The sequence below is a fragment of the Crocodylus porosus genome, unplaced genomic scaffold (genome assembly GCF_001723895.1).
Source record: "Crocodylus porosus isolate Cpor-Errol unplaced genomic scaffold, CroPor_comp1, whole genome shotgun sequence".
NCBI classification, from domain to species: domain Eukaryota; kingdom Metazoa; phylum Chordata; order Crocodylia; family Crocodylidae; genus Crocodylus; species Crocodylus porosus.
In genome coordinates this window covers 45,674,819-45,700,483 of record NW_017728931.1, presented here as the reverse complement: position 1 = coordinate 45,700,483, position 25,665 = coordinate 45,674,819, and the positions used below count along the sequence as shown (strand labels likewise).

Genomic DNA, 25,665 nt, shown 5'->3' with positions numbered 1-25,665 from the left:
GGTCCCCAGCATTTCCATATGGCATTACAGATGGCGCTGCACTAGCTAAGGCTGTATTAGCGCTTCCATTATGAACTCTACTTTCAAGGGTCCAAAAAATTGGCCATAAAATTTGCTCAAGAATATCTGGGTTATTAAATCTTTTCAAAAATACTCTCCCAATTCTTCCCCCACAAAAAAGTGAAACAGGCATGTTCATACTTGTTTTATATTCTATATTTAGAGGGTTCTTAAGACAAGTTTAAGAAGAAGCATGTAATTCCACCTTGATATATATTTTTTTGGCATTGAGGGACAAGTTTAAAGTGCAAAGTATAAATTTCATTGCACATGTACAGAAATTCAGATTTGATAAAAAAAATCTTATTAAATGCCTCAATTTATTCAGCTAAAAACCTAAACCTTGCACAGCTCAGCCATTTTACTCTACACTTTGGTAAACAACTTTTTATAAGCAGGATTTAAAATGTTACCTCTGTTTCACTACTGCAAACAAATGTTTTCTTTAGCACAGGAATGGATCAACCTCTCTTCCCAACAGTGATTCTTTCTGACCTAAATAGCAAGCTCCTTGATAAAAAAAAAAAATGATAGCTAGGTAAAAAGGAAAATAATGGACTTGATGGGGGAGTATATAGGTAAAGCAAATGAGCACTTATGAAGCCTAACTGGAATAGATATGTTTACAAAGTTAGCATAATATGTGCAAAACTGCTTACCACGTATTTTAAAACTTTGGTTACATTTTAAACAGAAGCATTACAGAAATGTTATGGAAGCAAACAACTGATTACAAACAAAAGAATGAGGTAAGTTATTTTTAGTGCAAAAAGCAAGCATATGCTAAAAGCAGAGCATATGGATAAAAACAAGAAGAATGAATCCCATGGAGGGTTTAATAACAGACCAAAAAGGCCTCTTGTAAACATTTTATATTTACAAGTTTAAGATTTGTACAACTAGAAAAGGAAAAATCATAACTACTAGTAGTGCATTTACATTGAGTTTGTTTTTCTTAAGAAAAATGTCTTGTTTCTATATTTTGTATATCTTTAGGGGATACCTTTAAAGATTTAAGATATTTGTTACAAATAGTAGAAAAAAATTGTTTCTTTACAAAAAGCATATATTAAAATATCCTATACATTTTAAGTTACTATATAATAACTGGAAATGTTTTCTTGCACTCATACCACAGCAACAATGTGGTATACAACTCAAAAAGAATTTGCTCACAGACCAAGTCTTCATGAAATAACTGTGCAATCACATTCCCTACAAGCTCATCTTTGAATACTAAAACAAGTGGCAGAAATCTGTAACAATCACAGGTGCACAAGATTAAATTCTGCTTCAAAAGCCAATTATAGATTTAAAAAACAGGTGATAGTTAAAATTAACTATCAAAGTGGCTATTAAATAGAAAATGGTCAGAATCTAATTTTTCCACCTTCCATAAAAACTAATTCCATGGAGTAATTAAACCCAGGCAAGGTGATATAATGCTGATGCTTAAAATGAAAAAAAAGAGGCTATATAATTTTAAGATAAAAACAATGCAAAAATAAAATATTTGGAGCATTTACAAAATAGTACAAGTGTTAATTATAACTACTACATTCAAACTTGACTTATTACACTGCTTCTACTTTAAACTTGATGTTTTCATTTCTGCAAAAAAGAAAGAGAGACATTGTTAAACATTCCATACCTTTGTAAGTGGTCAAACATGCTGACTAGAGTAAATAGTTATTTAAGTTTATATTCAGACATTTTGGTATAAATGCTTTTGCCAAAACCTTCACTAGAATGGGGTCAGCAATGTTTTTGGCCACAGTGCCAAAAACACCACAACCCCAACACATGCCTTGACTTAGCATGCCAGAGGCAGACCGCGGACGAGCTGAGGGGCCCGTTCCTTGATCCTCATTGCTGGCAGCGGCTGCACAAGCACCTCCAGGCAGGCAGCACTGCTTCAGCCCCACCCCCTCCCCCCTGGTGCCCCAAAGTGCATTTGCAGTCACCACCGGCAACAGAGCTGGTATTGGGACTTAGTGCAGCTGTTTGAAGCCTTTCTGCCACCTGCTGCAGTTGCCCAAAGCCTGGACCAACTGTGGCAGGCAGTCGGGAGGCTGCAAACAGCTGCACCAGGCTCTGGAGCCCCAGCCCTGTGTAGGTTGCATGTGCACTCTGGGCAGGAAAGGGCCTGAGGCAGTGCAACCCTGGCTTCTCCCCCACTGCCCACCCAGAGGCATGCATGCAGTTGCTGCTGTCACCATGGAACCTGGCCAAGAATTCTGAAGCCCAATGCAGCTCTTTGCAGCCTCCCGGCTGCCTGCCACAGATGGCCTGGGCTTTGGGCAGCTGCAGCAAGCACACTGCAAACAGCTGCACTAGGCTCAGAGCACTGGCATTGGCTCTATGGTGGCTGCACATGGAGCCTCCAAGCAGACAGCAAGGGAGGGGCCAAGGCTGCACTGCCTCAGTCCCCCTGCCTCTCTGCTGTCTTCCTGGAGGCGCACATGTAGCCACCAACATGGAGTCCACCTGGAGCTCCAGAGCCCAGTGCAGCTGCTGCAGCCTCCCAGCTGCCACCAGCCAGGGCTTTGGGCAGCTGCTGCCAGCCATGAAGCCCAACCTGCTTGCAGCAGAACTTACAGCTTCCTGGCTGCCTGCTGCGAGCAGCTTGGGCTCCATGGGTCAGCGGTAGCTGCCCAGAGCCTGAGGTGGCTGTGACGTGTTGAACAAAATGGCCTTGCGTGCCATTCTCTGGTACATGTGCTGGGGGTTGCCGACTCCTGGCCTAGAATGTCTAACACCAGGGAGGATTCTTTTAAATTGTCTTTTCCTCACATTACGTTATTTTTTTACATAGAAAACAGTACTTTTACTTTCAAACCGAATGCTGCAATTATATTGCAGAGGTGATTAAGAAATGATAAACAGCTCACTGATCCAATGAGCCAAGAAACCACTGTGATTTTAGCAATTTAAAAAAATGCAGTGATTTCATTACCTCTACTAGAAATGACAGACATAGTGAACAGAATTAATTCTCCTCATCTGATAGCAAACATTATTCTCCTTAAGGGAATAAAAGGCAGGAGGAACCGACTCATTAGTAACTAGGTTACTGGTTGGCATCAGCAGGATAAAAATTTGGGGGAATTTAATTTTGTTTTAAATAGTTCTTAGGGTAAAACAATGTATTCTTTCTTCTGCCTGGGTGTGCACCCAAATTAGTGAACTAATTCTGCAGTTGCTATTACTATATTTACTCAAATAAGCCAACACCTCCAATAATTAGGAACTACATATGGAAAATTTGTTATAGTTTTCCAGATGTAGAATCCAATTATTGCAAGTTTGCCTTGAATTTGTCCCCTTCCCACTGCTACAGCAGGGAAAATAGATCTGGGGGGCCCTCTGCTCCCCCACCAGAACTTCTTCTCCATGCGGCCCTTTCCTCTCACCCCTTTACTGTCAGACCCTGCTCTCCCTGAGTACATGGAAGTGAGGGGCAAATCTGAAAGCATCAGCTTTGAAATAACATGCATGGAGTAACTGAGTTCATCCCCAGCTGGTGCATATTACCTTTTTTGAAACTGCTGCAAGTTTTGGCACAGGTGCTCCATAAACACATCTCTTAAGCAGCACTTCTTAACCTACTTATGTACAGTACAAACTATTCTTGATATTAAGCCAAATTCAAAAGCCACATGACTTTTCACTGGGCTGGGTCCCAGCAGTGTTTCAAGCTATGGTGACCCCAGAGCTCAGCACTGTACAGTATATGTGTATAAGTCAAATACAGGAGGGGAAATGGGGGAGAGGGAGTAACAGAGCCAAAGGCTCCTGTTAATTTAAGAGAAAAGGAACAGCAGGGTGAGCCTTCAGACAGGGAAAGCTGCTTATTATGAGCTGACAGGGAACAGCTACCTAGGGATTTACCTGCTACAAGTACTTACTGCAGAACTAGCTGCGCTACAGTATAACTCAGCTAGAACCCTACATGGGAGACAAGTTATTATGATAGCAGAGGACAGCAGCAAGTCACCCTGGGGGTCAAGCCAGCAAGCTAAATCAGGAAGCACCTGTGGCCACTCAGGGAGCCACATGACTGAAAGGGGGACAGCCCAGGAGGTACACAAACATGGACCCTGTGCCAGGGGAGGCAGTCTGACCCTGAAGGCTGCACAAGAAAGAGCTGTGGCAGGAGTTGCAGAGAGCTCCTGGCTTACACCTGGGGTAGCCTAGGACTAACGCAAGAAGAATGCTGCTGACTTGCAGGGGGATGTAACTTAGGGCAGAGACAGAGTCCAGAGTGGGGTTATTTTGAGGAAGGCAAAGTGCTGGTGCCCTACAGAGCAATATTACCTGGGGTCAAGGGAAGCCTCATTACACAGGTAGGTAACTATTGCTCATGTTCAGAGCAAGGGAGGGCTTAGTTTGTGTTACAGCCAGAAGGCTTACTCCTTGGTTACACTTTCAACTGGTGGCTTGGGTGAGGCTGAAAAAAAAGAGAGTGTGGAGGTGACAGTGGGATGCCAGAGGGGCGCATGGTGGTTTAAGCCACACGAGGGTGCCAGGCACATGCTTACTTGCCCTGGGTCTACCTTATGGAGGGCAGGTCTACACTAATAATATATAATAGGCTGAGGGGCCAACAGAGGAATTCTGGGTATACTGTTTAGGGCCCCATTTGGTGATGTTTCCTAGACATTGAAGGATGGTGAAGAAAAAGGAATAATTGGAAATGGGAAAGAAAAGTGCAGCTCAGCCATAGGAATGAAAAAGCCAAGATGTATTCAGTATAGTGGTTCACCATGATTTGAAAGAGCTGAGAAGGGCTGAATACAATGGACACTGCCATGCATCTTATTCAGGTGAGTTTCACTAACCATAGTATTTTTGGCACCAAGGGGAATGTGCAGGGCTGGCTCTAGTCCTGCTGGTGCTAGCCTGGTATTGCAGTACCTCCAGGCCTGGTACTAGTTCCCTGGTTTTGTTTGTTTGTTTGTTTGTTTAAGGGCCAAAGAAAAACAAATAAAAAAATTAAAAACCTATACATGTATTTTGGCTGCATTTAATCAACTTCATAGTTGGTTTCCATTACTAAGCACATGCTGCTTCACATCAATTTAATCATAGACAATGTATTTAATGAGGGTTCCCTGTATGCATATGTAAGAAAAGAAGTTTCCCCATGTAGACTGGGGGGGAAAAAACACCCCATCTTATATTTGAGTAAGTATGGTATTTCACATATAAACACTGAAGTGAAATAGAAGCACTCCTTTCTTGTAAAACCTGTACAGAATATTCATAAGATAAGGGCAGAAATTACATGTAAAACTGGTATAAGTGATTAGAAACCAATTCAAATCTGTAACACAACAGAAGTTCAGTGCACATAAACCACTTTCAAAGTGCTCATAACCATTTTAAGATAAACCTGGATGGATGTAGTATCAAACTTAACTGATTTAGATTAAATCTGTTTACTGAACTTCTGTCCCAAATCCCCTTCAGATTCAAGTTAACTCTCAGTCCCCCATCACCCCAGGATGCTTTGCACCTCCCCCACAGGGTGAGTAGGCTAGCCTTGACCCAAGCTGTGCCCCAGCCCAGCCAGGAGGCATGCACTAGAGCCCCCTGGTTTCTGGCCTGAGTCACTGCAGATGTATAGATGCATTTCCAGAATCAAAAGTGAATGTCTGTTCACTTGCTTATTGGTCCAATCTACACAGCTTAGACCAACCTGCAAAGATTGAACTGATACAGCCTTGGGCTTTTTGACCGTTTGTACTTAGCCACAGAGATCAAATTTTTAAGAACTTCATACATGCTGCTCTGGAGAACTGAAGAGTTTTGCATTAACAGTTTTCCTAAAGCAAAGCTGAATCCTGTTTAAACAGTACATTTGGTAACCACTTTACCTTGGAGCCATCGAACTTGAGTGGCTGGTCCATATCCTCTCTCATTCTTTGCAGAAATCCTGAATACAATAGCAGGTCTAGCAGTGTAATCAACATGGGCATTTGAAAGCTGTGCAGCAGTCACTATACAAGATGTTTTAAGACCACAGTATATTTTCATAAACATAAGCTGATTTGGATTTTCCTGTATGTGTGTGGTACGAACAGCTAAGTAAGCTGAATATTCCAAGATATTTCCAGAGGGTGAAGCAGGAGGCTCCCATGAAAGATGAATGCAATCCACACTCTAAGAAATCAATCAATCAATCAATCATTAGCTGTATATAAGCATAACATACTTGATATTCCACTGTAGAATTCAATACATTGCATAAAGTTCCACTGCCATTAAATAGAGAGAATTTAAAACAGGGGTAGGCAACCCCCAGCGCGCACGCCAGAATGTGGCACGTGAAGGCATTTTGCTTGGCCCATGTGATTCGGGATGGATGGCAGGGGAGCTGCAAGGGGCCTGATCTTTGCTGTGGCAGTGCAGCCCCAGCCGCTTCCCTCCCATCCACCTTGAAGCATGTGTACATCTGCCGCTGGCAATAAGCCAGGCCAGGGCTCTGTAGACCCTCGTGCAGCTGCTTGCAGGCTCCCCACCACCCACTGTGAGCAACCCAAGCTCTGTAACGGGCAGCAAGGACCTGGCCAGAGCCTGGGCTGGCAGTGGCAGGCAGCTGGGAGACTGCAAGTGGCTGCACTGGGGTCTGCAGAGCCCCAGCCCAACTTGTAGCTGGCAGCAGGTACACTCAAGCCTGGGGGGCAAGGACAGAAAACAGTATGACAGCAGGGAAGCAGCCAAGGCTGCACTACCACAACAAGGACTGGGCCCTCCACGGCTCCCCTGTCAATTGCCCTAGTATGCCAACATCTTACAAGTTGAGGTTGCAGGTGTTTTTGGCACTCTACCCAAAGATGTTGCCAATCCCTGGTTTAAAAGAACATTTTTCCTCCAACCTGTTACTTGTTTATTCTCTCTCACAGCTTCTGTTTTTGTTGTTCAGGTACTTACTATTACTACTTATCCCTGTTACAATGCAAGGCCAATGCCACTATTGGCAAAAACAAGACAAGACAAGACAAGACAACTTATCCTCTGGCTCACACATGTATCAAACAAACAAAAATACAGTAGCACCAGAAGTACAAAATATTGGTCTGGCAGTTTGCAACTGAAGAGATTCAAGATAGATTCCAGGTCTTATAATGGCATGTCAAATCACTTTTAGGAACCATGGCCAATTTTAAAGATTATAACTTCTTAGATTTTTTTTTAAATAAATCTGAAATTTCACTTTTCAAACTCCAAGAACTGCCCAAGAACAGGGTCAGACCATAGGTACACACTCATCTCAGCATCCCGTCTCACGGTGGCAGACTGGATGCTGATGCAGAGAGAGGATAAACTTTTAATTTTTGTACTTAATAGTTAAAATTTTAGGTCTGCTAATTGTAATGAGAGAGAATATCAATATTTACTTTCTCTGCACTATTTATTAGTTTGTGAACCTTTATCATGCCCTCTTTGATCAATTCTCTTCAGAGCTTAAAAAAGTCCCACCCTATTCAGTTTCTCTTCATATGCAAGTCTCTCCCAGTCCCCTGATCATGCTTGCTGCCCTTCTACATGGAGGATGAGCAATTATTTCAGCTGGCAGGCCACTTAATGAGTTTTGATGAGCTGTCGAGGGCTGCATACAAAATCTTTCAGAAGATATCAGTTTAATAAATTGTAGATAAAAACAATGTATTAAAAAAAAAAATTCAACCATCTACTATAACACATTTTAATTTTATTTTAAAAATATATCTGTCCTTATTTATGGGGTTTTTTTGAGTAGCATACATAATAGCTCAAAATGAATTCATTCATTTGTACAGGGGTCAGCAAATATTTTTGGGCAGAGTGCCAAAAATGCTAGCATCTTACAAAGTTGAGGTTGCAGGTGTGCTTGAGGCAGGTAGCAGGTGTGCCACGAGAGGCCCAATGCTTGTTGGGGCAGCCCAGGCCCAGCCCCTTCCCTACAGCCTACCCCGAGGCACGTGCAACTGCCACCAGCAATGAGTGGGCTGGGATTCCCTGACCTTGACACAGCTGCTTGCAGCCTCCCAGGTGCCTTCTACAGCCCACGCAGGCTCTGGGCAGGCCCCTTCTGCCCACCACATAGGCCAAGCTGCTCACAGCAGGCAGCAGGAAGGCTACAAGCAGCTCAGCATGGGCTGCAGAACCCTAGCCCGGCTCACTGCCAGCAGCAGGTACACAAATGCTGAGGAGGACAGCGGGGAATGGGGTTGGGGCTGCACTGCCACAATAAGGATTGGGCATGTAGAAGCTCCCCCGCCACCCTCCCCAAGGCACACATGTCAAGGAAAATGCCTTCACTTGCCATACTCCATGATGAGTGCCAAGGGATGCCTACCCCTGCTCTTGTATATTGTGCGTAGGAAGGGGGTGAGAGCGCAGGGTTAATGTGGGTGCCTGGTTGCCAGGTTCCAGGAGCCAACTGGGGGTTGGGGGAGGGAGCAGAAGGCATATGCAGCACAATTGATCCACCCCACCTCTGCCCACCCCCACCCTCATCTGGCCTACGGCTGCCACCCAACATGCTCGGCATGGGGCCGAGCCCAACTTGGGACAGCCCACACTGTGCTCCCACCCCAGAGCAGACACTGGTTGCATACAGTCAACTGATGAGCCAGATCCAGCCCATGGGCTGTATTGTGCCCATCCTGTTCTACATCATCTGAGGTGTGTGTATTTACATACGGATCTTTGGTTCTCTTGCTTTTTGTCAACCCCTCCTTCTCCCTGCCCCTCCTCTCACCTATCTTCCCCACCCCACATTTTATTTTTAAAGACAAGGATTTGAAGTCAAAGCCAGAGGTCTAATAAACGCAGACGCTATCTATTTTAACATACCAGCTGTCTGGTTAAAAAAAGAGTCTTAGTTGCGATAACCAACATCTCTTCCTCTCATAACACCGAGTGTAAATATGAGTGGTTTATAGTAAATCCAGTGGAAGCATTACAGAAAGCATAATTTAGCCACCTAATTTTGATACTATTTCTTATAAGATGCACTCAAGAATAGAACCCACAAATTCCGAGATTAAGTCAGCTAACAAAACCTTAGCATTTTAGTCTCCATAATGTTTAATTATCTCAGCCTCTCACCTTGGTGATTTTGACCGTTGAAGGTGCCCCAGGAAAACCAGGGATGCAAGTTTTAAATTCACTGACTTTACTAAAAGGGCCTACACCACACCCATTAATTGCAGCAACTCTGAACCTGTACACCGTGCCTGGAAGGAGATCCTGTTTCTTAAGTAACCTGTAGTCCGGAACATCTTCCTTTTCCGTCTGAAAATTTAAATGATACAAAATTCACATAAGTTTAAAATTAAACTGTTATATTACAGAAATTACCTTTAAGTGTTAATTCTTAAGCTACAGTTTTTAAATGTGTACGGTAGTAGAGATGATACTTCTTGGATAGCAAAGCTGCTTAACAGCTTCAAGGCCACAGATCCTCAAAGCCTGGGAAGAAAAGCTTTTAATTGCTATGTGTAAAGCAATTTTTGACCACTGTTTCACTGTGAGACATGCCTGACTGACCGGGCTGATAAAGCTTAGCTGATCATCATTGTCAAAGTCTGTGAAAAAGGCAGGCTATCGAGCAAAACAGAAGAAATGGTTTTTTTGGTAAGAAACATGGAATTAATTTTCATTAGTTGCACAGCTCTATTACTTTTCTTGAAAAACACTCTAAATAATACATTATACTTCTACTACTAAATAAAAGGGAAAAAAATCACCTTCATCAGTGGTATTAAAGTTAAGACAAAAAAAATCAAAGAGTGCAATTCTTTATTTATACTTCCTGAAAAGCACTTCTTGAGCAGACTTCACCTTCCTGTGTCTGTGAATGGATTTTGTTCCCCTCCCCCTCAAAACTGAAGGCAACTGCATAAATAGCTTCTAAGATATGCATCTGCAACAATTTCAAGCCTCACTTTGCATTTTAGAGATTACAGTTTTCATGTTCTGTAATCAGAAAGTTTCCAAGTTCCAATCTCAAGAGTTAGAAAACCTGGGCAACAAATTGAAGGAAGGAAGGAAAGGAAGAACAAACAACATAGCAGCTACCTTATTTGAGATGCTTGCTTTTTCTTCTGGTAGCAAGTAGAACTGGCTCACCAAAGCACTGCTGTTTTTAAAAATTCCCACATCATACCACTGTCGTTCTCTTGTTTTCACTGTTGCCATCTGCCTTAATGGGGTAGTTTTCTAGTATTTGAGGAACATGTTATGTAGACCATCCATACTTCAATGTAATATAAAAAAAGTCACATTTCAAGACTCAGATACACATATTGATTCCCAATCACTCTGGTATGTTACATTTTATCATTATTTGAAATGTAGTTAAAAACGCTGAGTACTTAAATTGGTTAAAAGTGTCGGTTCCTCAAAAATCCAACTCCGAAGGTATGCAGGTAGTAGTACCTAGCTAGCTAGCTGTCACAACGTACAGTATTACAAACAGACAGCTCATATTCTGTTGCTATCTCTGAGCATCATGCCATGGAAAGGGGGTCTCTTCCAAGAAGGACATCACCACTTTAGTCTACAAAGTTCTAAGCAGTTCTGTACTAACATCTCAGAGTTTCAAGGGATCTTCATTAAATGAACTACAAGAATACATACTTTCAGCTGAAGTACTGTATACAGAAATCATTTATTATCGTGCAGAGAAACCATACTTTATAATCATGTACACAGATAGTTCTACTGTACTGAGTGATAAACAAGCGGGTTTAGAATTTAATTGTGTAACTAAGCCTTCTCCTCTCCTTTCCAAAATAATTGCTTCAATAAAACCAAATTGTTTGCAATTGGACTGGATTATTCACCATAACACTGTGGAGTAAAACATGTTGTTATTCTTTAAGTGTGAAGGCCCCTCTAAAAACAGTAAAATAACATTTATTAGTTCTGATTAGATAAGGTCACATACTTACAGGTAAGTGTTCATTTGTATCATTTCTTTGTCCAGGGCTGACCCTATTTGACTGCATTATAAAAGTTGATTCATCCACTAGAAACAAGAATTATATTAAGAGCTATTAGTTGACTCAGAACATTTTCATGTAAACACAGAAACTTCACAGCTTCATTTGGTAAGCATTTTTGCAGAAGTCTAATATTATAGATAGAATTGTTCGTAAAACAATAAAAATGTGTTTACAGCCTGAATAATACTAATAAATTCAACTGTTAATCATCAGTTACTTGTATTATTAAATTTTACAGACCACTGTAAATTTTTTTTGATATTGCAAACAGAAGACCCAATACTGAATTAAGACTTCGGGTCTGGAACTGCATCTAAATAGCGACAGAGTTCAACTGTGTGAGAATAGATCAGACTGAGGCATATATTGCCCAGTCAGCATTAAACAGCTGATTTTTAATGCAATGCTCACACAAATAATTACAGCCAAGACATTTGAACAGAATACAACAAAGTACATTAAGTAGTAACAGGATGAGAAACTTTTTAGTCAAGATTTAAACAAATCTGAATCATTATTCCAAATACATGAACAAAGGAAGATTGTGTTAGTATTCAGGCTTGACACGTCTTTTTTAAAAACAAACAAACAAACAAACAAAACCCCGAACAAAATATCTTGCACCTACAAGCAGTATTACAAGAAGGTTAAACAAGGACATGCTTCTCAGTTATTCTCAGGCTAGAGCAAGTTTTGACTCTTCACTTCCATTAAGCTATTTTGCACTGGAAGTTTACATTAACTGTTTATTTCAGACATTTCAAATCAGCTTATGAAAAAAACCACTGCAAATGTAATGAATTTATCTTATGAACTGTTCATCTTTGGTATGAGGCTCCACAATGCTGAGAAAGTCAAATGGCAACCTCTGACCATCTTTGCTAATTCAGAGAGATAGACATGCGTTACAGGCACCAAAACTGGCCATCATTGTTACCTGAACAGTGGATTACTAGGCCATGTAGAGATATTCGGTTTCCCCTGGGAGAGTTGCTGCTGTCCCAGAAGAAACCACAAGTATACAGAAGTTCAGGATTTTTCACCCAGAGCAAAAATGGGTGTGGGCAGGGGAGAAATTACCAGGGAACAGCCAGGGTTAAATTGCTCCCAAGAGACTTGCTCCTGGGAGTGTGACTATCTGTACATGTTGTCCTCCAAGAGAAGCCACAGCAGCCCTACACTCCCAGCCAGGGAGCATGTCACCTACTGAACTCTGCTGCTCCAGCCAAGCAGGGAACAGAATACATCCCCTTCACAAATCTCACATTGTGCTGCAGGGAGACACAGGCAGTTTAGGTCAGCCAACCAGGGCTGCCCAGTGTACCAGTACAATTCTGCTGAGGCAAACTGAGGGAGCCCACATTGAATGTGCAAATTTAGCTCTATAGAATCCAAGCAGTTATGATATGCATGGTGCATGGCAGTCCTGTGCCAAGACATGCTGTGCCTGCTCTGTGCACAATGGCTCCCAAAAATGGAAGGAATATGGGTGTGTTTAGTGCAGTACTGCATATATACCAATAAGCTCTGCTCTGTAACAATGCACCGAAGGAACTAAACTCTTTTCAGTTCAGGAGCCACATAGAGCAGCCACATATAGCTTGCTCACATAGACCAAAGGGGTTTAACAAGAACTTTCTTCACTTGGAAAAAAGATGTCACTCAGTTTCCCAATGTCATCAACTCCTGAAGCACTATTCCAAGCCCAGGTACTAGCCAAGATGAGAAACCCGCCACACTAGAAGAATTTTGATGGCCTTAGATAAATATGGCTCAAAATACAGTATGTGAAACACATTTCAAACCTTCAGATTTTGAATTGAATGTTGTTAGTGAAGTTTCATCTTTAACAACTGCCCCATTTGTACTTGATGACTCAGTTTTAACAGCCTGCTGGGTTACCATAGTTTGTGTGCTGGAGATATTACTGCATACAGAAGCATCAGGATTTACAGTTCGTGTGTCCAAGTCATGTAATTCACCTACATTAGCCGAAGCCTGAAGACCTAAAATATAGAAAAGATGATCCTGAATTCAAACAAGATAGAAACCAGCAAATATCAACTTGATCCAAGTATTTTAATCTTCTATAGAAATGGATTCTAGCTAAACAGAACAATGTGAGCCTTGTTATACTCGTTTCTAGCGGCAACTTTGGTATTATTAATTATTCTACCCATAGAAATCTACAATTTACACATAATTCAAAGACAAAAAATGAGATGAAAAAAATGTGTGCAGAAGATATTGAAATACTCCAGATATTCCTGAATTGATAATATATGTCCAATCGGTTTTAAAGTCCATTATTCAGCTAAAAGTTAGCATAGTCAGACAAAACTGGGTTGAAAGAAAAGCCCAGTACCAAAGAGTCACCCAGACAAGTACAAAGTCTTAAGCCTTTGCCAAACGTACAATGTACTGACTAAGATTTTATTCTGTAAGAGTTAGTTTCTGGGTTAATTTCTCATATGCCCAAGTTATCCCCACAATAACTGAACTGAACTCTTTAAAAAACCCACCATACAATAAAAAACACTGACATCATCGCAATCACAGGACATAATCAAGTACAATTATATTAGATCAGTTGTTCACAACTTTTACAAACTCAAGGCATCCCATAGAAAATGCCAGCTCTTAGCTTTCACTTGTTTTTTTGCCTTCAGAAAAATAGAGCAATTCTTCCAATGCAAAAAAACAAAACCCCAAGCAAACCCCAAGCCAAAACAAAAAGCCTCAGAAAGAGCACAACAGATCAGAATGGTTTTGACATTATGAGTTCCCATTTGAAAATTCCAAGTTTATCTTACAAATCATATATAGGCATTTGGACACCTAACAATACTAATAATGTGCATCATACTACGGCACCCTTAAAAGGATTTTGTGGCATTATGGTCAAGAGCATCGTAATTAACAGACTACCCAATTCAGCCAATGTTACTGCTAAAAAGAATTACTGCTGCTTTAAGTTTGCAGACCACACAAGTCATGTGCAAGTACATTACATTCACTACTATACAGGTACTCCTCACTTAACTTTGTCCTAGTAACATTGTTTTGTTATTACATCGCTGATCTATTAGAGAATAAACTCGTTTAAAGTTGCACAATGTTCAGTTATAACATTGTTTAGCTACCACCTGCTAGTAGGTAACTACTGTGATGTAACTGGATTTGCTAAACATTGTTTCGCTTCAAGTCACATTTTTCAAGAACATCATTACAATGTTAAGCAGGGAGTAGCTGTATTTGAAAGATGCTGTATGTACTTCTCTCTGGTGAAGAACTGCATATGGCATATTTGGTTGTCAAAAAAAAAAAATAAAGCCTTAATAACTTCATTCTTTCTACAGGATCGTGAACTGAGAACGTTAGGGTTGTCTTTCCCCACCGCCCTTCTGCTAAACATGCACAGTAACTTTGAGACCTAACTTAAAAAAAAATTAAAGGTAGGGATTTCTAAAAGATAATAGCCGGTGGGCCAGAATCCCATCACCCAGCCCCCAGCACTGCTCCCAGCTCCAGAGTTGACCCAGACACTGCACAGCACCCACCTCAGCTGGCCTGTGACCCATGCCAGCCACCTCACACTGGTCTACAACACTCCACACAGCACCTGCCCCAGCTGATGCAGGAAGTGTGGTATGGAGTACCTGCTCTGGCTAGTCCAGGATCTACAACTGCATGTGGTGCCCCATCTGTCACTGCGCCAGGACAGATCTTGTACATAGTGTGAATTTTGGACTGGCTACCACATGGAATGCACATTCCTGGGGGTGGGGGTGATCTTCATGGGCCCAATCCACCCCACAGGGCTGACTATGCACCATTCATTGGGCCCTATGGGCTAGATGATTTTGACACCCCTGGATTAAGGCATCTAATAAACTATCAAACTGAAAAAATAACAGCCATACTCGTCTAGGTTTATGGAAACAATTAAAAAAAAATTCTTTTCTTCCTGATTCTCCTCTGTATAGGCCTTTTACCTGAAGTGCAAGCTGGCAAAAACGAAGGGGCATTTGACTCTTTGGATCCTTTAGAATCTGTATGGTTTTTTGTAGTTTCTTGCACAACCGTATTTTCAGGTTCTGTCTTATTTTCTTTAGCTTCTAGTTTTAATAATGAATTAGATGAAACAGAAACATGTACCTAGGCAGAAGAACATAACTGTTAGTTGGCAAAGTAGTGTGAGGAGCAAGACCATCACCGACACCTTGTCACAATCTGACACTATTAACTTTACACTTACATTATTAGGAACCATGTTATTTGCATGGCCATGAAGATCCAGCTTGATTTCTGGGGGAAGCACCATATTCACAGATTGCTGACTTTGATGTGTAACAGGAGCACCTAGCAGGTAAACAAAACCAAAACCAAACTCATCAATTGCATCAAATATTAACATACTTTCTATGGAATCACTATTATTCCAATTAACAAGACGACAAGGTAGGGTAGCATATAAAGAGATCTTTGTGTAAATAAGAATCAGATTCTTGTTATAGTATCAGAACACCAAAGTAAAAGCTGTAAAACCAAACCAAAGGAAATCCACCCCCACACACCAAACACTTCCTTCTCCCTCAGTCATACACAGACTCCATGCAACTAGATAAACTCATTTTAGAATTCTTTCCCCACATCTTCACGAAATGCCCTTAGAGCCAGATTTCAGAATATTCACCTAGCAAAATACAAAATGCATGCTATATACCAATTCCATACAACCATTTTTAACAGGGTGATCAAATTGGAATTTATTGCATTTCAATAAAAATTTATTGCATTGGGTATGACTTACAAAAAATAAATATATCCGTAACTTTGCTGCATAAGGAAGTTCCAAGCTCAGTCTGTTCTAGTTTGTATCAAGGGACTTACCCATTATATAGCCAACTCAGGTCCAGGAAACACTAAAGTGGCTTGAAGCCAAGTTTCCCATCCTCAACCTGCATTGTATGTTCCCTAGGCAAGTCCTTACCTATGCCTAGGGAACATATAGTGCAGGTTGAGACTAAAAACTTGGCTTTAAGCCACTTTAGAGGCTCTCTCAGGCTATCCTTTTTCAAACTAAATTTCTAATACATTCCTTTGTAGGGTGCAATGGTTTTATCACATTTAAAAGACATATTGCATTGTTACCCTGTGAACTCAGCAATGAAGCTTCAGGAACCCCGGTGACAGGTATTCCAGACACTGGCAAATCAGCATTTAATTGAAGAAGATATCCTTCAACTGTAGGAACTTCATCCCACTTAACTTGAAAAGAATTAGTAGTAGCTCTGATCAGCTGCACCTGTGATAGTGCTGGTGGCTTTTCTAAAAGAAACCAATGAAATGCAGTTGGAATATTTAGCTCTTCTAGCCCAATTCAAAGAATACCTGTGTAATGACAACTCAACAGCACACATTTCTTCAACTATTTACAATACAGGCCCAGTAACATAACACTTTTCAAAACAAGTTATGAAATGAACTACAAATATTAAAAGGTGAAGAATAAATAATATTTTTAAGACACTGTAAAAATGTACACAGAACTTCTCAAAAGTAATTTGGCAACAGAAAAGGTCAATGAAATTCTGGGATGCATACACAGAAGCATGGGATATGATCAAGGAGAATAACCTTCCTTAGTTGGGGATTATATGCATCAAGTATTTTTGGAACTTTAGTGGGACAGAATTCACAAAGATTCTTCAAAAAAAGACTATGCAACCACCACATGGAAGAAGGAAAAAAGGGACACCCATGCACATACAAAACCCCCCAAACTACGTATAGTTTCATTAAACAATCTTTCACAAAGTACCTGAAGTGTATGAAGACCAAATAAAAGAACTGTTAATAGGTAAAAGATAAGAGCAACAACTAAAAATGAAAGTTAAGAAAATTTTAGACACTTACAGAAAAACATTTATTATTGCTTAGAATGTGCCCTCCAGTGCCCTGAATTCAAGCATTTTAGTAACGTTGTAAACTGAATCTCACATCTCTTACACAGGTCTTCAAATAAATAATTTTAGTAAAGAACTACAGCAGTAATCTTTGAAATCAGCAACACAGAAGCACAAATTTTTCACTAGAATAAGTTCCGGAATGTAAACATTCACTGAACTTATCTTCAAAATACTTGTAATGTCAAATTTCCATATCATACTGATATATGTTTCTTATAACAGGGCCTCTATGATATTTTGACTCACCAGTATCTAGATACCAAAGATCCTTGCAGCAAACTTGATTGTTCCAAGCTTTCCTGTAACCATCTCTACCACTCCAGATGTAGAGCCGAGTGCCAACTGCCACAGCACAGTGTCCAGCTCTTGGCCCTGGTAACAAGTTACTATTGTCTTCTGGACAATCTGGTATTAGACTTATCCATTCTGTGGTATCTAATAAGCAAAACTTGAAAAAATCAGTGTCTTTTTGATATAATATGCCTTTCTAGTAAAAGAAAAAACGGAAGTGATCAACAACAAAAAAATACAAAAGAGTTTACTTTAATGCCTCCAGTACCCTCTCCCTCTATCCAGCAGGACATCATCTGAGCATAGACCCCAAATAATTTGTAGACAAAGACATTGTCATTATAACCCCAAAAGAATTTTGAAGACGACATTTTCCTGATCTTCAATTGCCTCATAACACTGGGCAAAAACAATGCGGGGATCTCAAGGTAGTTATTAATTGGCTCCTGGCAACAGCCTTGTATTAAGAGATTTGTCTTACAGTACAATCCTATATGATAGTAAACAGGACAATGTCTACAGCAGAATCACCCCAGCAAAGTATTTTACAACACAGCTGCATGCTTACAACCCACTGTCCAAACCACCCCCTGCCCTCCACAAAAACAAAGATACCTCTTCTTGGATTAAGCGCACACTATCAAACTGCTACTACTCTTGGTAAGACATGAAAACTGGTTCCTAGTTTTAAAGTCCAGGTTTACAACTTCATAATGTTTTTCAAGAATTTACTCAGGTTATTGGTTAAAACAAGCATTCAATATATTATCATCAACCAAAAATGCAGAAAACACTAACCCAAATTTAGGTAAGAAAATGAACTGGTACACTTCCATTCACTATCCTGAGCAGAAATCTCACCCTCTGCTGCCTGTGGAACCCATCCACCAAAAACATACATTCTGAAAAATACAGGGGGAAGGGATGGGAGGAGAGGGAGAGAGAGAAAGAGAAAGCTAATTAGTAACTTTCACAGCCCTACTGTATTGTTCTGTATCTCATCATAGACTAGGAAAAAACAATATTTGCATGATTTACAACTACCAATTGTGGTTTACATGACATTGTTCATGCCCCATGTCTCTTTCTACAGGGTACTGTTACAGGTCCCTAGCTGTCTAAGTGCTTAATAAAATAACTGAATGAAAAAAGTACTACATATTACACACTACAGCTTTAAATTGATCAGAGGCCTCTGAAACTGCTAGCACTGTTGGAAGTTAAATTTACACAGATGTTCTACACCCCTTCCATGCATAACTCACAGCAGACCTTCTTAAGTTGGAATATTGTCAGATATCAAGAATAAAAAGGTAAAGGTACAGGTTAGTCTGATAAAAATTTCTGACAAAACCAATAAAAGAAAAAAGAAGAGTTAGGCTGTGTTAGAGGGTACCTACAAGTACTCCCCCACCCAAGTTGATACAAAATAGACAAGTGCATTTACTTTATCAAAATTACAGGATTTAGCATTAGTTTTACCAAGCAGCCAGAGAAGCAGAGAGATGCATGCATACTTCAGTTGGGTTACATGATTCAAGTCTGCTGATGGAATTTTATAGGGATGAGTATGGATGGTGCTTGAAAGCAGCTATGAAATCAAAAGGGTAATAATCATCGATCAGGCATGGTGAACTTGGTCACCCAAATTCAAGTGAGATTAAGTGAAACTGGAACAGGTAGAGAGTGGCTGGTAGGATGATAAAAATAGAGACTTTAAAAAAAAAAAAGGGATAAAGGCTTAAAGAGCATATGAATTTTCCCCCTCCCCCAATGTATGTATAAACAATTTAAACTAAAGGGCAATGAATGAGCTTCAGAATGGAAATTAGAAGGAGGTTCCTAGCATTAAAACAGTCAGGCGTTTTGAACAAGCTTCCAAATAGGGTAGTGGGGGCAAAAAAACCTGTATGTTTATTGAATGGATCTTGATGGGTCCCGTGATAGCAGAGGACTAGATTCAATAAGCCAGGAAGTCCCTCCCTGTCCTATATTTTTAGACCCAACCCTTTCCTATATCAATGCCAGGGGAAGGTATTTTTAACTAAATTCTCTATCAATAAAACAACATATTTTTGGAATTCTAAACATTAGAGCAGCATTTAAAAATACCTCCACCCCTCTTTATAGATCTGGAATAGCACTCTCCCTTCTTCCTTTAACTCCTGTATATTGATTGCAATGCTGAGGCACTACACATCTAGAACACAAGGCATCTAACTGCATACTACTTAAAATCTGTGATAATAAAACTATCATGGTTCATGAGTTATCATTATGAAACAATAAAATAAAACCCTCAGGAATGATTATTTCACATTTAAAAAACTGTTTCTAGATCAGTGCTTTTTATCATTTGCCAAAACCATTACTTTTCACTTAAGTAGTAATACATTGGACTGTGCCCCCTACTGATAGCAGATTCATGTTACTATAGTTCATAAACTACTTTAACTTGGATAATGACATATTAACTCCTACAGCCTATAGGGATACAACAATATCCAAAATAGCATTCCACAAGGCCAAAATTGTTTACACCAAACACTGGTGGCAAAAGTAATCCAAAATAGAAACACTATAGCATCATTCTCCTACTAGGTGTACCTTTCTAGAGTTGAGCTTTTAACAACAGACATACTTGTTTCCTATTACATTGGCCGTATGGAGACTGCGGGGAAGTGGCACTGTCCCTTTAGTTTCTGGTCTTGACCAGGTCATTGTTCCTTTAAAAAACAAAAAAACAAAAGCACACACATACACACACACACCACACACAGAGAAATCATTAAGATAAAAATTCTGTATCTGTGCATCTCACTATCTAGATTTCAGGAAGTGATAAGTATCAAATTCAACTAAGCAAGAAAGCTAAACTAATACCTATGTCAGTGATTCTCAACCAGGGTGGTGAGACATGCCACCAGATCCTTTGAAAGGTGCTGTGTGGCATGAGACAGTAAGCAGATAAACTAAGCAGAAAGTACAGGCTCAGTCTTGTCTCTGCCTGGCTGGTTCTCCATCCCTACTGTTGGGGAAGGATGCAAGGGCTGCAATGTACACGTTATTTTTTTTTTTTAAATTGTGGATAGAGTGGCACCCAGTTATGCAGGACGAGCTTCAAGTTCAAAAAGGTTGAGAAACACTAACTAAATGTTAATAATAATTTAATAACTTCAAAACAGAAAAAATGTTTTCATGCTTAAGCTTCTGTCCAAACCTCATATAAAGTGTTGACAAACATTAACCTATCCAGCAAACTGAAACTGAGATTACACTCCCAATCCATTAATATGTTTCAGTTTTTATAAGACCCTTTAAAATACCAGAGTGAAAATGAATACTGCAAAATACTAGCAGTGACAGTAAATACAGGTGTTATGGGGGGGGGGGAAAAAAAAAAATCAGAATGTCTTAACCCAGTGAACAATAATTTATAGTTGAACATGGGCAAATCTTAGTAAACCCTCCTAGGTAACTGAGTTTAATACATCATTTACCCTCAAAAGCTTTCATTTTTCCTCAATACTAGATATGCCCCGAAACAGATACTCTACTGGGACACTCACCTATGTCAAGTTCCCAAAGGTCATTAAGTCGACAGCCACACATCCCTCCAAAAATATACATCTTTGGAATTCCCAAATCTTTTCTACAATATATGATGGATGTGTGAGATTCGCGAGGAGAAGGCAAGATCCCTTTTGTCACTGGAATGCTCCAACCTATGACTCCAGAACCATGTTGTAGTTCCAGTTCATAGAAGTCATTTAAATATCTAGTGCAAGATATTAAAAAAAAAAAAAAAAAAAGTTTCATTAAACAATATATAAATGGCAATAATACAGGTGAAATATATATATACACAGCTCTTTATATTAAGGACACCTGTACCAAGGTAAAGGTCTAATATTAACTTTCCAGTACCCCTCAAACATGATGGTATTCTGTACAACAAAGTAAGGAGGATCCCATTTGGAAGAGAAAAGGCAGCTGAAAAAGAAGGCTAATATTAATTCTAAGGAATACCTCTGAAAAAAATATAGGGATAGTTAAGAATGAGAAATGGTGAAATAAGGTGGATTTCAAATCATGAAAAACTATAATAATATACATTACACATCTAGAAAGCCTGCTTTCATGCCATGTCTGATGCACAATTTTCCATGAAAAAGCCTAGCGGAAGCTGGCACCAATGTTCTTAGCATGATTCACCACATCTGAAAAAGCATCTTCAGCAAGTGAGACGTTAAAAGCTAAACTTATAAATACACCATGTTAGGGGTTGTCAGCCGGGGGTATGGGTACCCCTGGGGGTACTTCGAGGGGCAGGGGCGGATAGAGCACTGACACCCCATGCTGCTACCTCACAGGGGCTGAGCCGGTGCAGAGCGAAAGCAGGGCTGCAAAGACGCTGCGCTGGCACACTCGTCAAGCCCCTGTTCCACATCTGGCTGCTTGCCACCTCCCCCCCAGGAGTGCACTTACTAAAAAGGGGGCCGCAGGGAGTACACTTATTAAAAAAGGTTGAAAATCCCTACACTATGTCACAGTGCATCAGATGATGGTCAAGATGTAAACAAAGGGGACAAGCAGGTGAAAACAAGCTATTTATGTGCTGAAGTTCTTAGGGTGGTGAGGGGAATGTACCATTTGTTGTTGAACTGAAAGAATTTTTTTACTTGCAAGTTCCTTTTACAGAATTGTTTGAATTTTGGTTTTCACTTCAGCCAAATCTTATTTAGCAAACAGAAGAGAGATTTGGAACAGTTAACTGTTGTGACTAGCCACCTTCACTGAAGATCAACTGTGGGAGAGTCCACAACTCTTGGTACTTTATTTTATCCTAATGGTTGCTGTTAAATCAAATTTACAATTGTACTTAAAGTAACTTATCAATACAAGCACACTTCATGGTTACAAAAAAAAGTCTTTCAGAACTAACTGACTAAGTGAGAAAGATTCTCAAGGCTTCAAATTTGTTTGAAGAAATTGATATTAAAAGCTACAAAACTGCACACCAAAGTTTTAACATGCTATTAAGCTTAACTATTATTTAAAACCCAACTCAAAAGGTCAGAAAAACTTCAACCTGACAGATGACTGAAGGGAAAGGAGACAAAAGTTCAGAAATGTATCATCAAAATCTAAGGGATCAGAAAAAAGGGAGTCTAAATAATTCCTACTACACCCTGCCGGAGCTTCTAAACAATGTTGCTAAAGGAACACACTACAGAAAAGACTACGCATTTTGTTCAACCCCAGTCAGTATATACCTGGGAACATTATTGTTTGAATCTTCACTTTCGTTTGCAAGGCCACCAAATAAGTAACACTTGTTCCCATATAATGAAAAACTGTGACCAAGTCGAGGACAAGGTGGGGAACCAGTAGATGGAGGCTGGGGTTTTACTTTTTTCCACAGCCAGCGACTTGCCTTAAAGACAAAAAGACAGACATTTCAGAAACCACAAATTTATACTCTATAAACATAATTTGAGCATCCAAAGACAACAAATTTGGAATATTCTTTGTTTGTTTTCTGTGCAAACTTTAGTGGACTATTAAAAATTTCCTGGTACCCTCCTAACACCAGCATGAACAAAACAAGCTAGTGAAAGTGCCAACAAATTCATGAAGACCTACTCACTCACTAGCCATTGCGTACATTATTCAGCTTTATTTTGCTTTGACAGGATAAAAGAATACTTAGTTTCTGCTTCGAGCCATGCTCTGTTCATATTTATATCCTATTTTCAAGATTTATCTTCTCTTCAAGATGCACACAAAACCTATCCAACTTTCAAATTACACTGATAGCGCACAATATGGATTTAATAAAATGGATAAGTAATGCAATGTTTGAAACTGCATCGTTTCATACCTGTAATTCATATATATCATTACTGTATCTTCCATATTCAACCATTCCTCCAAATACTAGTATTCTGGTGCCGTCACAAACAAAACCATGAGCTGCACAGCCTGGGGGAATATCTCCTCTAACAGCAGGAAGAAACCACTGATTTGTAACTACAGCAAAATAAATAAATACAAATGTTTAAACAAATACAGAGAGGAATTAATACGGATTTAACATCTCTATCCCCAGAAAAGGGACACAGGCTATTGATCCTTTTTCTTCTTTAATAAGCGAGTGGCTGTCAAAGGGCAAGGTTATCCAAGGACTTTTAAACGTAAAGTCAGTTAAGGGAATCAAAACTTTCAAAATACCTCTGTAAAACAGGAGATACTCAATATACCAAGGAATATAAGGCCACTGTGGTTAAGTGACTCACCCCAGCTCACAGGCTGAGTCAGTAGCAGAGTCAACAGAAGAGTCCAAAAATTTAGGCTCCCAGTACCCTTTACACTAAACGCTAAAACACATTAGGCATCATCTTATACTAGAGAAACTTTACAAAAGAGTGTTCTATGGTTGCCAACACCAGCAAACCTCCCTGCATGTGAGTAACATGGATAGTACTTAATGCTGATGGGGTTTCACTTGCCAACACTCTTTTCAGCAGTGTGTAGCCGGGTCCAATGACAATCAAGTTTAATTAGCTTGGTGTAGAACTAATGCTAGGAACTGCAGGATTTTTTTTTTTTTTTAAAGCATATCCCCAGTAACAGCACGGCCCAGGTCTCTCGTGCACACATACATCACCCACCTTAGCTTTTACTCTGCAATTCTTACAAGGTAACAAAACAATAAACTGACACAATGAAACAAGGCCAAAGGCCTATACCCTTGTGCTACAATATTTCTTTACAGGGACACTTAGCTTGAAATCTAAGGAAAAATACTTTTGCTATACCCAACTCTAAATCCATCTGCCTGTTCTGTACATTCACAAGTATATCATCATAACTGTTCTTTCTGCTATTAGACCTACTCCCACACTAGCAGCCTCTAACACTGAAATAAATTCCACAAGAAATATTGCAAGCATACCAAATGCAAGGATTGAACCTCACTCCAGCGCTGTCCGCAGGTACAATTAAAATGTTTGCTTTTGGAGTCTACTACCCCCGTTTATATACAGCAACCTCTTTACCTGCCAGCTGCTATGACAGGACTCTCTGCCCAGAGGAAACTTCCTTCCTCTATGCCAGCTACTTTCATGCTTCCAGCCTTCAGCCAAAGTACTACCCCCAACATCATACCGCCACGTCTTCAGTGGGTTTCTGCTCCTACAGCCATACCGCTGAGGGAAGGATGACAGCGGCGAGCTCACTCCCACCGTCAACTTGGGGGCATCCTTTTTAAGCCTTCCCACCCCACCTCCTCTTCGTAAATAAATAAATAACAAAACACCCATGACAGCTTGAGACCACTCATGGTCCTCCAAAAGGCAAGGCTTTCTGAGGGCACTCCATTTTCTGGGACCTGCTGCCTACAAAACTGGTGCACCTAGAGAAGCTTTTGAGCACCAGGCGATTTTTTGCCAGCCTGGCCTGGCCCACCAGCCACTGGCGGAGGGGCATCACATGCCCTGGAGCTGGAGGAGGAGAAGGTGGGGGCAGGAAGAACCCTCCCGTCCCTCCCTGCAAACACTTACTTCTACTAAATAAATGTGCGTGTGAGAGGAGCCAGTGCCACACCCCAGTGTCAGAAGCCCTCACCTGGGTCAGGTGGGGAGCTGGGCAGTGCAGAGCAGGGATGTGTGCCAGCCGAGGCCTCTGCTTCTGACCAGACATCCCAATCTGAAGCTGAGACCCCTTTTCTCAATTGAAATCAAACTGCGATGACAGCTGCCCTCGGGCCCTGGAGCCTTTCCACTACTTTTTTTTGGCTGCCTCCCTTTCCCAAGGCCTCCATGTGCCCCCCGGCCCGGCTCTCAGCACTGGCGGCTGCTCGGGGGGGGGAGGGCCCCGAGGGCCCGCGGCCACCCCACCCCGGCCCGGCCCGGCCCGGCCCGGCCCGCACCCGTGTTGTAGACGTGCAGCTCGTCGGCGATGCCCTCGTTGCCGCCGCCGAAGATGATGAGCAGCTCGCGGATGGCCACGGCGCGGTGGCCGTGGCGGGAGCGGGGCACCGGCCCCGTGAATGACGAGACCCGCCTCCAGCTCCGGCCAGCGGCGGCCGCCGCCGCCGCCGCCATTTTACCGTCCTCCCACAATGCACCACAGCCCCCTCGCCGGGCCCGGAGCGGCAGTTGTCCGGGGTCACGTGGCCCGCTGCAGGCAGGGTGGGGGTGGGAGGCGCCGTGGTCTGGGGTGCTGTCCTTCCCACTCTTCACGGGGCCTCCGGCTTGGAGTGGGGCGCGCGGGAGACTACAGCCCTTTTTTCCTGCGGTGAAAAAGAAACGAGAAGCTTTGCCCGTTCAACGCAAATT

At 41.1% G+C, this 25,665-nt stretch overlaps 1 protein-coding gene across 1 annotated transcript; it reads right to left on the bottom strand.

The window, feature by feature from the left end:
- Positions 1–827: 827 nt before the first annotated feature.
- On the bottom strand, positions 828–25,439 carry HCFC2 (host cell factor C2). The gene is made up of 16 exons (XM_019544767.1): positions 25,257–25,439; positions 23,208–23,356; positions 22,600–22,760; positions 20,893–21,101; positions 19,965–20,049; positions 18,122–18,225; positions 17,279–17,467; positions 16,215–16,391; positions 15,319–15,422; positions 15,056–15,218; positions 12,866–13,066; positions 11,007–11,083; positions 10,132–10,272; positions 9,160–9,345; positions 5,940–6,225; positions 828–1,671 (listed from the first exon to the last, which is right to left on the bottom strand). The coding sequence occupies exons 1-16, from the start codon at positions 25,429–25,431 to the stop codon at positions 1,646–1,648; spliced, it is 2,433 nt and encodes an 810-aa protein (XP_019400312.1). The 5' UTR covers positions 25,432–25,439; the 3' UTR covers positions 828–1,645.
- Between the last annotated feature and the right edge of the window lie 226 nt (positions 25,440–25,665).

Excerpts from the sequence above, each read along its gene's own strand:
- HCFC2 (XM_019544767.1), bottom strand. The coding sequence starts at position 25,431 with ATGGCGGCGGCGGCGGCGGCCGCCGCTGGCCGGAGCTGGAGGCGGGTC. Across the intron at positions 22,761-23,207 it reads ATGATATATATGAATTACAG|GCAAGTCGCTGGCTGTGGAA; the intron begins GTATGAAACGAT and ends TTTGTCTTTAAG. Across the intron at positions 15,423-16,214 it reads TTCATTGCTGAGTTCACAGG|GTGCTCCTGTTACACATCAA; the intron begins GTAACAATGCAA and ends TTTACCTGCTAG.